This window comes from Elephantulus edwardii, unplaced genomic scaffold, assembly GCF_000299155.1.
Source record: "Elephantulus edwardii isolate Elephantulus edwardi_28Jun2011 unplaced genomic scaffold, EleEdw1.0 scaffold00060, whole genome shotgun sequence".
In the NCBI taxonomy this organism is placed as follows: Eukaryota; Metazoa; Chordata; class Mammalia; order Macroscelidea; family Macroscelididae; genus Elephantulus; species Elephantulus edwardii.
This window is the reverse complement of record NW_006399810.1, coordinates 7175299-7188562: the sequence shown is the minus strand read 5'-3', so window position 1 is coordinate 7188562 and position 13264 is coordinate 7175299. Positions and strand designations below refer to the sequence as shown.

At 36.3% G+C, this 13264-nt stretch overlaps 1 protein-coding gene across 1 annotated transcript in view; it reads right to left on the bottom strand.

Annotated features, from left to right (window-relative positions):
• The window catches only part of RBM33 (RNA binding motif protein 33), a 212209-nt gene that overhangs the window by 53490 nt on the left and 145455 nt on the right, over nucleotides 1–13264 (bottom strand). The window contains exons 11-15 of the mRNA XM_006887685.1: nucleotides 12898–13030; nucleotides 12203–12546; nucleotides 10542–10919; nucleotides 8198–8488; nucleotides 377–1036 (exon numbers count right to left, since the gene is read on the bottom strand). Coding sequence (XP_006887747.1) covers nucleotides 377–1036; nucleotides 8198–8488; nucleotides 10542–10919; nucleotides 12203–12546; nucleotides 12898–13030 — 1806 coding nt within the window. The remainder of the gene's footprint in view (nucleotides 1–376; nucleotides 1037–8197; nucleotides 8489–10541; nucleotides 10920–12202; nucleotides 12547–12897; nucleotides 13031–13264) is intronic.

Sequence of the window (13264 nt, the reverse complement as noted above, 5' to 3'; positions counted from 1 at the left end):
CACCACCCCGCCAACCCAGCACACAAATAGGACTTCGCCACTAACTCTAAAGCTACACGCAGTAAATTGTTTGTTTTGTGGTAAAGGAAATCTTATTTGTACAAAAACTTGATAATTCTATCACAAGCATCTATAAAAACAGGAATGGCTAACTTAGGGATTATCCTATTGATCTTTTAAAAAGACGCAACTAAAAAAATATGGGTCCCCACTCTAAACAATATGCAATGACATTTCTTCTATCAACTTCAAGGAGGTACAGGATTATAAGAGAGGCACGTTTATTTCTCTTTCTTTTGTAATGTTCTCTGGGAATCAAGGTATTCGAAAGGGAAACACAAACAAGAAGAGGCATTCATAAAGCAGGTAAACTTACCCCGCCTGACAACTTAATCACCCTGACTTTGGAGCTGATGTGAGGCCCGTCTCCACTACCACTGTTTGCCCGCTGCATGACTGTCCTTTTCACTCCAGGTTTGACTTCCTGGGGCCGGCCTTGGACAGAAGCCACTCTGGCAGTCTGTGGTGAGGGTGGCAATTCCTCTACGTCAGCAGGTTTCACTTGGAGTACCTTGAGAGACGGCGGAGTTTGACTTTGAGGTACTGTTCTGGCCTGTCTCAAATGTTTCAGTGGTTTGAGCTGTTGTCCTTGATACGGCATATTAGCACCAGATGGTACAAAACTTGGTGTTTTGGGCTGAACATTTGAAACTGTAACATCTTGGTTTTTAACCAGAAGTCTGTTTTTCACATTTTGTCTGACCTGTGCACCTGGAAAGGGTAACAGTGGGTTACCGTTGGTGGGTGAAGGTGATGATGCTCGTTCTTCTTGCTCTGCTACTGGGAGTTGGGGGGTGTAAAGCTGCTGCTGCTGCTGCTGCTGCTGCTGGGCAAGTCTCTCAAGTAACTCCTTCTTTCGCGCACCAGCCTGCTGCTGCCGTCGTAACTCTTTCTGTTTCAGGATTTCTTCTCTAAGCCGTTTCTGTTCTTCTATCTTTAAACGATACAGCCTTGTTTCTTCATCCTCATCAGGAAACTACAACAGAGAACACACGCTGCTTTAGTTTGCAGCCTATGGCAAGGTGATCACACCATCTATTTCAATAAACCAAGCAAGAATATTTCCAAAGATCCTTTAATTCCGTATCTGAGAGAAGTAATTCAAAATCCACTTAAAGACTTTAAGTGAAACTCTTTCCTCAAGTGAAAAAAAAAAATAAATCACACAGCTAAAGCTAATTTGGAAAATCTTATCAGAATACTAAAGAATGAAATAATGTAAATTTCCACTCATTTACAAATTTGAAACCAATTAAACTATTCATTTAAGATATCAAAATATGTTTCAAATGGAAATAGCAACAATACGGAGGTACCCGCTGTCACAGAGGTTTTATCTTGCTCTTTTCTGACAAACTAACAAAAGGTATGGTGGTAAATGACCTGAAAGGCCCTGATTAGAACTATTGATTTTTCTCACAGAATTTTCAGCCTGATCTCAAACTCATTTGTCACAGAATAATTGGTTATAATGAACAGCACAAGTCAATCTTTTTGACCTTGAACTCATGCACTCTCCTTAGAATCAAAATGTTGCCAATTGCAGTATTGGAATATTAATGACACCATTTAAGGAATTTTCAGCACTTTAGCCCAAATCATTCTGTAAGACTATAAAAATAAATTAAAAAGATCTGACTATTCCTATAAAAAGTGTCCAACCCTTAAAAAAATCTTAAGAATTTAAAAAATAATGTATTTGTTTAAAAACAATCATATGTATCCTTAATTATATCACAAATCCTTCTAAAAAGAACAGCAGTTAATTTAGTGAAAATTCAGCTTGTTGTTATTACAAAGTAATCCTATCCACCCTGAATAAACCTTAAGTATTGGAAATTTAACATTAAAATGTTGCTGAAGAATGAGTTTATGATCTTGTAGTCCATGCATTTAACTTATAGGATAGATTCCTCACACAGGGCTTATCTGTTAAACATTTTGTGGACAACTCCCATAGATTATCAAACTTCAAAGTATAGATCTGAAATGGCAAATATGAAGGCCAAAAAAGGCTGTTATAAAGAGCGCTCTGGTAGCTTGACATAAGATGCTGCGATGTCAACACAAAGGCATGAGAAGATGGGAAATCCTCTCCCACGTGATTGTCTCTAAAAACTTGCTACTCCAGGGTCAGCTATGACTCAGTAGTACATAACACAACCAAAAGTTGTTACACAGGCAAGAATACAGGTATAAGAAACAGTTTCAAGAAAAAAAAAACAGAAAAGCAGTAAGAAGTGAACAGCTCAAAAACCTAAGCAAGTAAGCCATTTTGCAGCAAACAGCTATAAGCATATTAGCAAGCTGTAAGGCCAGTGACCTCTGGTGAGCAAGTGTGTAAGGAGTTGTGCTTTCAACCCAAAGTTAAATGGTTCAAAACCACTAGATGCTCTGCAGAAGAAAGATAGGCAACTTCCTCTGAGCACTCTACCCACCCGAGACCCCTCGGAGGGTAAATTATGCTTAGGTTCTAATTTAGCAGCACTTAACAATAATAAAGGCACTGTTTAAAGGCTCTAGTCCACAGGGAGTTGTGCTATTAACTCACAGAGGCATGCCTCTGTGGCTTCTGGAACCCACCAGCAGGTCCTCAGGAGAATTCTGGACTGATTCCTCCTTTTTCACTTATATATAGCTTTTGAACCCCAATGGGATTGGCATTCACTTCCTAAACAACATGCCTCCAGAAACTCTATGAACTTTGATAAATATAGATTGTTACAGAAAAGCTTCAGGCCTTTTGTTCAGAGGGTCACTATGGGTCATGCTCAACTTGAAGGCAATCAACAAGAAGTCAACAAGAAAGAGTTAAAATGTCAGGAATCTAGACATAAATACTTAATAAAGATTGCCATCTAAATTGATTTGTCTTTTATAATTATCAGTTACATAAGTGTAAGACTATAAACCACATTTACTTACGCAAATAGATTTTTCTTTTAAAAAAGAAATTCTAGCTAGTCTATGAGAAAGGAAAATTAAAAGCAAATAAATTAAAGACATTCATTTACTTATAATCATTCCTTTTTCATTCTTAAATTACTCCATATTATAGGCATGTGCAAGTCCCATTTCACCCTCAAAAGCCTACACATCAACTATTCCAAAATGAAGTAACAGTCAGAAGTTATCTACTGGTATGACTAAAAGGTCCTTTTTGTCATATTATTTTGGCTACTGTTACTATAAAAGTAATGTGTATGACTTAATTTTTCTGAATACAATCAGTTTTCCCAAACAAAGAAAGCATCAATCTATATAAAATACATATATGCAGAAGCTCCGGTAGCCTAGTGGCAAGAAGCTGCACTGCAATTCCAAAGCCAAGTAATTTAAAACCACTGGCTGTTCCGTGAAAAAAGGATGGGCAATCTCCTCCCATACAATTATCTGCCTCTGAAAACCCACTGGTGGGTCAGCTATTAGTTGTTCTGACTCAACAGTACACAGCAAACAAACAACAGTTTATACAACTATATAAAAGTATTCAGAAGATTAGAGTAAAAAACTGCTTTTACAAACTGCCCCAACCCAGTTAGTAAATCTGGGTTATTTTTTCTGACATTGATTTGGAAATGAAACAGGTTACCCTTCTTCTAATAAGATCTTATTCAATATTATTCTATTATTTCTGATTTAATACTCCCCTCCAATTGATGTGGAGTTAGACAAGATTTTCAGAGAAGCCTAACAGAGGGTCAGCTATGACTTGGTTCCAAGTAATTTAGATCAGTAAATCATCCTCAACCTCATTTCAGTTGAAGTGTGACTGACTCACAGTTGATTCATGAGAGAGTGTCCAGAAGCTACAAACTACATGAGAGTATCCTTCCCATTGTTCTCTCTCTGGTGGATTCAAACCTCCAGAAAGACACAACCTCTAGGTTAGCAGCAGAACGCCTTAGGATCTAGGTCATCTGGTAAGACACTGTGCTGCAATCCCAAAAGCACATGGTTCAAATTCACCAGATACTCTATGGGAGACGTATGGACAATCTACTCCCACGCGAATAAATGCTTCTGAAAACATGGTGGAGGGTCAGCTATTAGTCGGTTCCCACTCAAGGGCACACAACAACACTTTATTAGAAAAAAATTAGTAAAAAAAAAATAATAGCAACTGATATAAGGTAAAAAGGAAGACATTCATTCTATCTAAAAAAAAATACCCCATGCCATTATTATATGTACTCTCTGAATTAACAATATTCTATAGAAAATTCATATATAAATTTAAAAAAAATCTTATATACATTTAAAATTTATATGCTTTTCTTTCTAAAATTCATTCATTTCAAATACTTACAAAATACCTACACATTTACCTCACAAGAATCAAGACTGACATCTATGCAATGAATTGGAGAAGTTCAATATGAGCAGTCAAAAAAAGACCCATCAAGTACTCGTATGTAAGTTTATATGTAAGATGAAAAAAATGAAAGTAAGTTCATGAGAACCAAAATATGACTCTGAATCTTAATTTAAAAATCATCTTAAGAACAGACTTAAGGCACTGAATACTAATGATCAAAGACAAGACTAGTTGGGAGATGACAGAGATATCATCCATGAAGGAATCAAAAGGTCATTGCAAAGACAGAGGGGGAAAAAAGGCCAAAATAAATGGCAGAACAGACTCTGAAAACTTGCACTGGAATGAAAATATGTCAAAATAAGAAGGACACCAGCAGAATTAAGAGAGCTAACAGAAGATCTCAAAGGGAAACTTGATAAGACATAGCAACATAATATAACAAAATACTTAGAGCTAGAGGTGGAAAATCAAAAGGGAAGAATATGTTTGAAATTTCTCAAGCTGGAAACTCTGAAAAAATATTTAAATCTCAAGCTACAATACTGAAAGAATCTATGTGCAAAACATTGAACAATGCAAGAAACACCTAAAGAAGATGGAATGGATACACAGTCACTACAACCAAAATAAATTGGTTCCAAACTATTTCAGGATGTAGCATATGATGAAGAACCAATGGTACTGAAGCTGCACTGAAGACAATGGCAAAAAATAACACCCTAGGAATTGATAGAATACCATTCAGGTGTTTCAGTAAAGAGATGCAGCCCTGAATATGATACCAGTCTATGCCAAAAAATTTGGAAGACCAAGTGACTGGAAGAGATCTATATTTGTTCCTATTTTAAAAAAGTGATTCAACAGAGTATGAAAATTATCAACCAATTAATTACATTAACATCACATGGAAGTAAAATCTTGCTTAACATTATTTTAAGAACAGCTTATTACATCAGCAGGGAGCTGTCAAATATTCAAGGGATATCATGGCTGATGTGAGATGGACCTTGGATAAAAGATGTTCACTTGTGTTTCATTGATTATACAAAGCTATCTGACTGTGTAGATTTTAACAAATTAGGTATAACATTGAGAAGAATGAGAAATCCATAGCATTTAAGGGTGCTCATGAGAAATCAGAAATTGTCCAAAAAGAACAAAGGGACACTGTATGGTTTAAAATAAAGAAATGTATTATACATTAGGATATATCTTTTCTCCACACTTATTCAATCTGTATTCTGAGCAAAATCTTTCAAGAAGCTGGACTATAGAAAGAATGTGGCATTAGAATTGGAGGAAAACACATCAATATCCAGTGTTTGCAGATAACATAACCTTGCTTACAGAACAAAGAAGATTTGAAACATCTGATGGAGGAAATCAAAGACTACAGACCTCAATATGGGTTACATGTCAATATCAAGAGAACAAAAACATCATGACAGATGGACTCTATCAACATCATGACAGATGGAAACAAAACTGAGGTTGTCAATGATTTGATTTTACTTAGATCCACAAGCAACATTCACAGTAGTAGAAGTCAAGAATTCAAAATTTAAAAAAAAAGAATTCAAAATACATGTTACATTTTGGAAATGTCACAAACCTCTCTGAAATGCCATGGAATTTTCATTTTCTTCCTATTCATCTATATTGGACAGTGGAGAACAATGACAGGTGAAGAATTGAGGCCTATGATTTGTGGTGTTGCAGAAGAATTCAGAATACCCCCAAAACTGACAAAAAAAAACCATACCCAAATAAGTCTGTCTTGAAGGAAATGCTACCAGAATGTTCCTCAGAGGCAAGGATGGTGAACCTGTTTCTCACACACTTGGGGCATCCAAACAGAGTGATACCCTTTGTCAGGAAGAGGCCAGTTCTCAGAAGAAAAAAAAAAGACATCATACTAAGAAAGTTACAGGTCAAGGAAAGAGGGAGACTTTCAATGAACTGGACTGACACAGTGATAACAACGGGCTTGAGCATGAGGGTGGTGCCAAGTAGAGCAAGGTTCATATCTATTGTTTATAGGGTCACTAAGAGTTGTAGTCGACTCAAAGACAACCAACAACAATTACAGCATTAATAACTCCCATGCACTAATTTCTTACCATGGCCTGGGCTTGTTTAATTCTCATTTTAAAAGGAATTTGAGAATTCTGAGTGGTGAACCACTTACCTAGCCTCCTATGGCTAACAAATAACAAGTCATTTGAAAGGCTGTATTTTTAGGAGCTCCTGTGTGGTGTAAACCATTAAATTATACTAGATATAAAGCCATGGAGCTCTGGTGGCCTAATGGTAAGGAGCTGAGCTACCAACTCCAAAGCACACAGTTCAAAGCTCTATGAGAGATGGGCAATTTCCTCCCACATGATTTACTGCTTCTAAAATCTACTGGAAGATAGCTCTGGTGGTCTAGTGGCAAGAAGCTGCACTGCAATCCCAGAGGTACGATGTTCAAATCCACCAGATGCTCTGCCGGAGAAGTAGGGGCAATCTCCTCCTGTACCAATCAGATCCAATTTGACGGTACACACACACACACAATAGTAAAATTTTTTTTTAAAAAAATCATCTACTGGAGGGTCAGTTATGGGGTCAGTTCTGATTCGACAGTATGTAACAACAACAACAAAAGCAAAACATAATGCCAGGCCAAATCTTATTTTATTGTACACAGGGTTGCTGTGAGTAAAAACTGAGTCAATGACAACAACAAAAGAATATGTTGTTTCGTTAGTAACTAAATCTTACAGATATTGTCTAATATTCGTACTCCAATTCTAAGGAAGAGTCCAGAAATGAACTATCTGTTGTACAGTATTATTAATTACACTGTTTTTTTTCTCTTGGAGACCAATGCCTTCTAAAGGTTGGTCCTAGGCATAGCTTAAATTTATATTTAACAACAGTTAATTAAAAACTTCATGACCAGTACTGCATATACAATTTCATGCCCTCATCAAAGAACAAACAAAAAAAATCAAGAGGCCAAAACCAAATCTAGGTGTAAACAAGATAATTTGAAACACATAAAACACTAACATATATATACGCTATTTATGCTTAGAATAGTTTAAAACATATCTACGTAAACATCAACTATCTGTATCTATAAAATTAACAAACCATAACTCCAAACACCTTTTTACACACCAAAAGTAATGGTGGTCTTATCTTCAAGAAGACCCAAAAAACTATAAATCTATGAATGATAGCTCTGGTAACAGAGTGTTAAGGAGATGCACTGGCAACCCAAAGTTCCTCAATTCAAATCCATCAGCTACTCCACAGAGGAAAGATGGACAATCTTCTTCCATGTGATTAATGGTTTCTGAAAACCCACTGGACAGTCAGATATGGGTTGGTTCTGACTCAACAGTACAAAATTACAGCATATATGTCAGGAATCAGCAAACTACAGCACTCAGGCCAAACGTACCCCACTACTTTCTTTGCAAATTATATTTACTTGGAACCTTGCCCAGTCACTTAAGAATTATCTGTAAGTGCTTCTGTGCTACAACAGAGACAGTCAAGGAAGAAAACAATTATTAGGAAGTCTTTTACAAAAAGTTTACTAGCTTCCAGTATGTGTGGATACTTAAATATATTAAGAACAACTGCACAAATACAGTTCTATTAGGTTGACAGAAGCCAATTTAAGATGTAGCTAAAGGGGATGGGGAGGAGAAGTAGAGGATTCTAATGAATAATTAGAGGATAAACTATTTATGAAATTCAAGTCAGTTATAAGGCTTCTTGTCTGTAACAAAGCAGTTGGACAAAAATAGAGTGTCTCACCTCTGGTTCCGTTTTTGCTTCTTCTTTAGATTGAAGCACAGGACTCACAGGCTTGACCTTCACTTCAGTCTTTCCTTGCATGTTCCTAGAACCCAACACCGATCTCGTGGGTGGCGATGTGCTGCTTAGAATAGGTTTTACTTGAGCTGCAGGTGTGGAGGAGCAACGATTGTTACTCATTTCTATGACATGTGATGGGGCTATTGGTAGTTCACGCAAGTTACTATTTCTTGGAGCAGTTGGCTGCATTTGTTGAATTGGACGTTTGGTTACATTCTGTGAAGCTGTATTCTATCATAAGAAAAAAAATTCTAATTAAAACTGGAAACTTAATTAAAAGAAGTCTAAAAAGGAAAATTGTTAAATAAAAGCAAAACTACTATACTTCTATTTTGGATAACAATTGCCATTCTAATCAGTAAATACTTTTTGCTCATACACATATTCCCTGACTGATGTAGTAGTATACTTTAAAGACTCTAGCTGGTAAATAAATCATACGATCTTCTACAGAAATTGCACCAGTATTACTTTTAGCCGGTGCTTCTAAAGATTGGCTACATTCACCATACACTACTGAGATCACTGCCATCAAGTCAGAGCTGACTCAGAGTTGATGCTAGAGCAGATTCCTGAGGGCTGTAATCCCACAGGAGGATATTTCCCATTTTCTCCTGAGGAGTTGCTGGTGAAATCAAATCTCCAGAGAGGTGCCACCTTAGATTAGCAGCACAATGTGCCACAAACTACAGCACCAGAGCTCCCCCAAAACCATGAGATTTACTAAGAGGACAGACATACTGAACAGAATTTGTTGGGTTTTTTTAATATTTTAATTATTGTGTGTGTGTGTGTACTATCAAATCAGATCTGACTAGTACAGGAAGAGATTGCCCCTCCTTTTCCAGCAGAGAATCTGGTGGCATAGTGGCAAAAAGTTGCACTGCAATCCCAGAGGTGAGCAGTTTGAACTGAACAGAATTTGTAAAAGCAACAAATGATGGTGGCAGCCAAAAAGAACCACCTGGATTAAAAGTAATGACACTTTCACTTAGTTACCAAAATTTAAGGTGGAACAAGAAAATTCCAGCATTACGTCAATGGTGTAACAAAAAGCAAGCCCTGGACATCCTCAGTCACGTTATCCTAGGAATTGTTAAAAGACCCAACAGCTAGACATTTACAGATAAATGAGCTAACAAGAGGGAAGAATTTAGCTTCAATATCATTCAAATATTTATCAAAGCTCCTAACAGATTTGGCATAATTCTAACAAAACAAAATCTAGATTACAAACTTTCTTTTCTGATATAAAACACCATTCTTCTCTATCATTTTAGTTTTAAAATTTAGTGCTACTTTAAGAAAAGAAAGAAAAAGGAGAGGGAAGAGGCAAGTATTAGAAAAACCGAGATACCAAGTGTCTGAGAAATGCGCTTAAAATTAAGGGTAAAATAGCTGAAAACACTAGTGTCTGGTAATAGAAGGCAGCCTATAAATTATTACTGGTTTACTCACTTATTTGATAAGAGTATACAAATAATCTATGCATAAAAAATAATCCATTAGGAAAGGTAGAGTGAGATCATAGTTCTAAATTATGTATCTATTAATTAATAATATCTCGGTGGTGTGAATGGTTTATGACTAACTGGTAACCTAAAAGCCTGGCAATGTGAACCTGTGCAGGAGCACCACACATAAAGGCTGGGCAATCTGCTTCCATGAAAGATTCTAGCCAAGAAAACCCTCCAGAGCAGTCCTCCATTGTAACACCCGAGTCTGAATCAACCTGATAGTAACAGGTTTCTCTGGCTGGTATCACCACAGAAAGATCTAGATATAGGAAGGGGAGATACTAAAGTATGTAATATTTAATGCATCTTTTTAAGGCACCAAAGGTGATGTTACTTATTTCTACAGGTAAGACATTTCATGCGTTTTTTTTCTTTTTCTTCCCTCAAAAGATGTTTACATTTAAAAAAAATCTTTTTAAAATGTGTGTTTAATACATGGTTGGTTGGTTGGGTTTTTTTTTTTACTGTGGTGCAATGTATATAATAAAACACTATTACTAAATCATCATCAGTGTTTCTAAATTTCTTCATCACTCTTAACAAAAACTCAGTATCCCTCAATCAAAATATTCCCAAATTCTCTGTCCCACTCACCCCTGATAATACTAATAAACTCTGATCTCTGCATACTTGCCTATTCTAGATATAGTACTATGTTTTATCAATTTAAGAACTAGAAAAAGTTCTAATTAATCTAAAGAATTCTCCTAAAGTTCTGTAACTTAAAGATACCCAAGGGAAGCAGTAAAATACAGTCTGATACTCACATGCCTTAGGCCCTGGCGTTGGGGGCATTGCATTCTACTGTTATTTGGTTGAGGCTGAGTAGTCTGCATATGAGGCCTAAACTGTGGCTGAGACATGGGCATCAGAGGTGGAGGAGGAACAGAAAGGTGGTGGTGATGCTGATGCTGCTGGGGTTGATGTGGAGGCTGGTGCTGCGGCTGATGCTGCGGTTGGTGAGGAGGCTGATGCTGGGGAGGAGGCTGATGTGGAGGCTGATGTGGTGGCTGGTGTTGGGGCTGAAGTGGGGGCTGGTGCTGATGATGCTGTGGTTGATGTTGGGGCTGCTGCTGCTGATGCTGAGGTTGTTGCTGTTGAGGCTGAGGTTGATGTGGAGGTGGCAATGGAGGATGCAATGGCCCCTTCAGGTTCAAAAGAAAGAGAAACAACAGTTTATAAATGCATATATACTAGTTATATTCCAATTCAATGATTTTCCTGAAAACATCAACACACAAAAGAAAATTTAAATGGTAATGAAATTTCATGTTAGATTTGCTTGATGAAAACATGACCTTAAATATAGTAATATTCTAAAAACTACAATCTTAAATTTCTTATCTGTCCTTAAATATTTCAACCCAGGAATTCACCCAAAGAATGTAACTAAATAAGTAATAATAAGACCTCTAGGATTTCCCTGTAGCACCATTTACTGTATACATAAAATGTAATCCCTGGAGCATTTGAAAATGATGTACTGAAAGAAAATTTATTGACAGAGTGAAAAGATATTAATGATGTATTAATGAATGGGGAGCATCAGTTATGAGAATGCATGCATGACAAAAACACTAAAAAAAATAATCAGATGGTCAAATATGAGCATTGACAGCTTATGGGTGATGGGATGTATTATTTGTTTTATACTAATCCATATTCTAACATTACTATAAAAAAGATTTATGAATAGCATTTCATTATAAAATAAAACCTATAGCCTTTTTTCTCTTACTTTAACACCCTAAATAGCAATAATAATTTCCTATTTTAGGTTAGCCATATATTCCAGGCATTTCTAAATAAGAAGGAAATTCTGGGGCATAGTCTACCCTGAGCTGCACTGCTAAATCATGTATTTTAAAACAGTAAACTCCAGAATAACATCACTACGTATTTTAATAGTAAACTTAAAAAAGAATAAATCTACTAGACGAACGATATCATAATTATTTAAATCAGTCCATGAAACATAATGCCATCAGCAGAGGGCACTCAAGTCTTTCAAATAATGAGAGAATAGAAATCATATTTTCTCTGCACAATGAAATTTATCACAAAACCTTACAAAAACATAAGAGTATTATTTCACTGGCATAAACCTTTGAATAAAACTTCCAATGATGAGCAATTAAATTCTTTTCTTAAAATTCTGATGAGTAGTATATCCTTTCAAAATTCTTAGTACTAACTTTTTTTCATTTCCTAAAACATGGTTCTTTTTCATTTCTTTTCCTGCTAGTAATAATACCAACAATGTTCTTTAATAAACTAAACATTTAAGACAAAACCATTCATTCTTTAAATAATTTCCCCAAGTGACTAGGCTTAAATAAAAATTAAAAATTCCCTTTTATTAAACCAAGGACAGAATCAAAGCTACAGGTACACTTTTCTCTTTTCACGTTTTATGCATGAAGTGTACCTGCAGGTTAGGCTGTGCATGTGTTGGTAGAAATGGCTGTCCTGGGCCAGGCAAGAAGGGTTGTCTAGGAGGAATAAAAGGCCGGGTATTTGCTGATCCTGGCTGGCTAAAGTGAAGAATCCCCACAGGGCCTGGAGGCTGAAGGTTTGGTCTTACAGGCCTTTCTCTTGGAAATCCTGGCTGCTGTCCTTGTTGATTAAATGCTGGTCCAGGCTGACTGAATGGCAAAGGGTTCTGAGTAGGAACAGGATGACTACTGTTAAGAAGTGTGGGAGGAGGTGGAGGGGGAGGGGGACTTCGCTGCTCCAGAAAAAGATGACTTGGGAACCTTGGTTCACCTGAAATTAAATAGTGATACAAGTAACGTTATTTTTCAGATTACAAAGCATATCCACTTCTAAAAAAAAAAAAAACAACAAATACACACTCAATTTTATATACTACCTTAATACGGCCCAAAGATACAGGTTATGAATGTTTGAAAACAAATTAGAAATTGGAGTTTCCCCCTCTTATTTTTAGTTTGCTTCATTAATTATATCCTAAAAATACTTTCCTCCTTCGTAAAACATTTAATTATTCAGAAACCAAGAGTATCCACTTTCAATATTTGAAGTGACTGAAAAGATAGCCACAGTATGAAAAATCAGGCATTCTTACTAGCAAATTTCTCTACACTGTAGATAAAGATCTACCTCCTAAGAAGAAAGGATCTCGATCCTGAGGAGGAGGTGGGGCTCTCCACTGATCTTGAAGAGGAAGTCGAGGGGGCTGGCTAAAGTTGTTGGGAACAGGCCCGGGTGTATGCTGTGGAAATTCAGGAGGGCCCTAAAAAAAAAATAAGAAAGCAGACTGAAAAGGTGAAATTTTCAGAAATAAATAAGTTATATGAAATATAAAATATAAAAATAGTTAACTGTGATATACACATCTCTTCACAATTCAATTTTTAATGACCTAATGTTGATAATTCCCATACTTGAAAAATAACTAAGAACATTGTCCTATGTTCAATAGATTGATATGTAGTCATTAAATATGTCTTAGTAAGAAATATAAAAT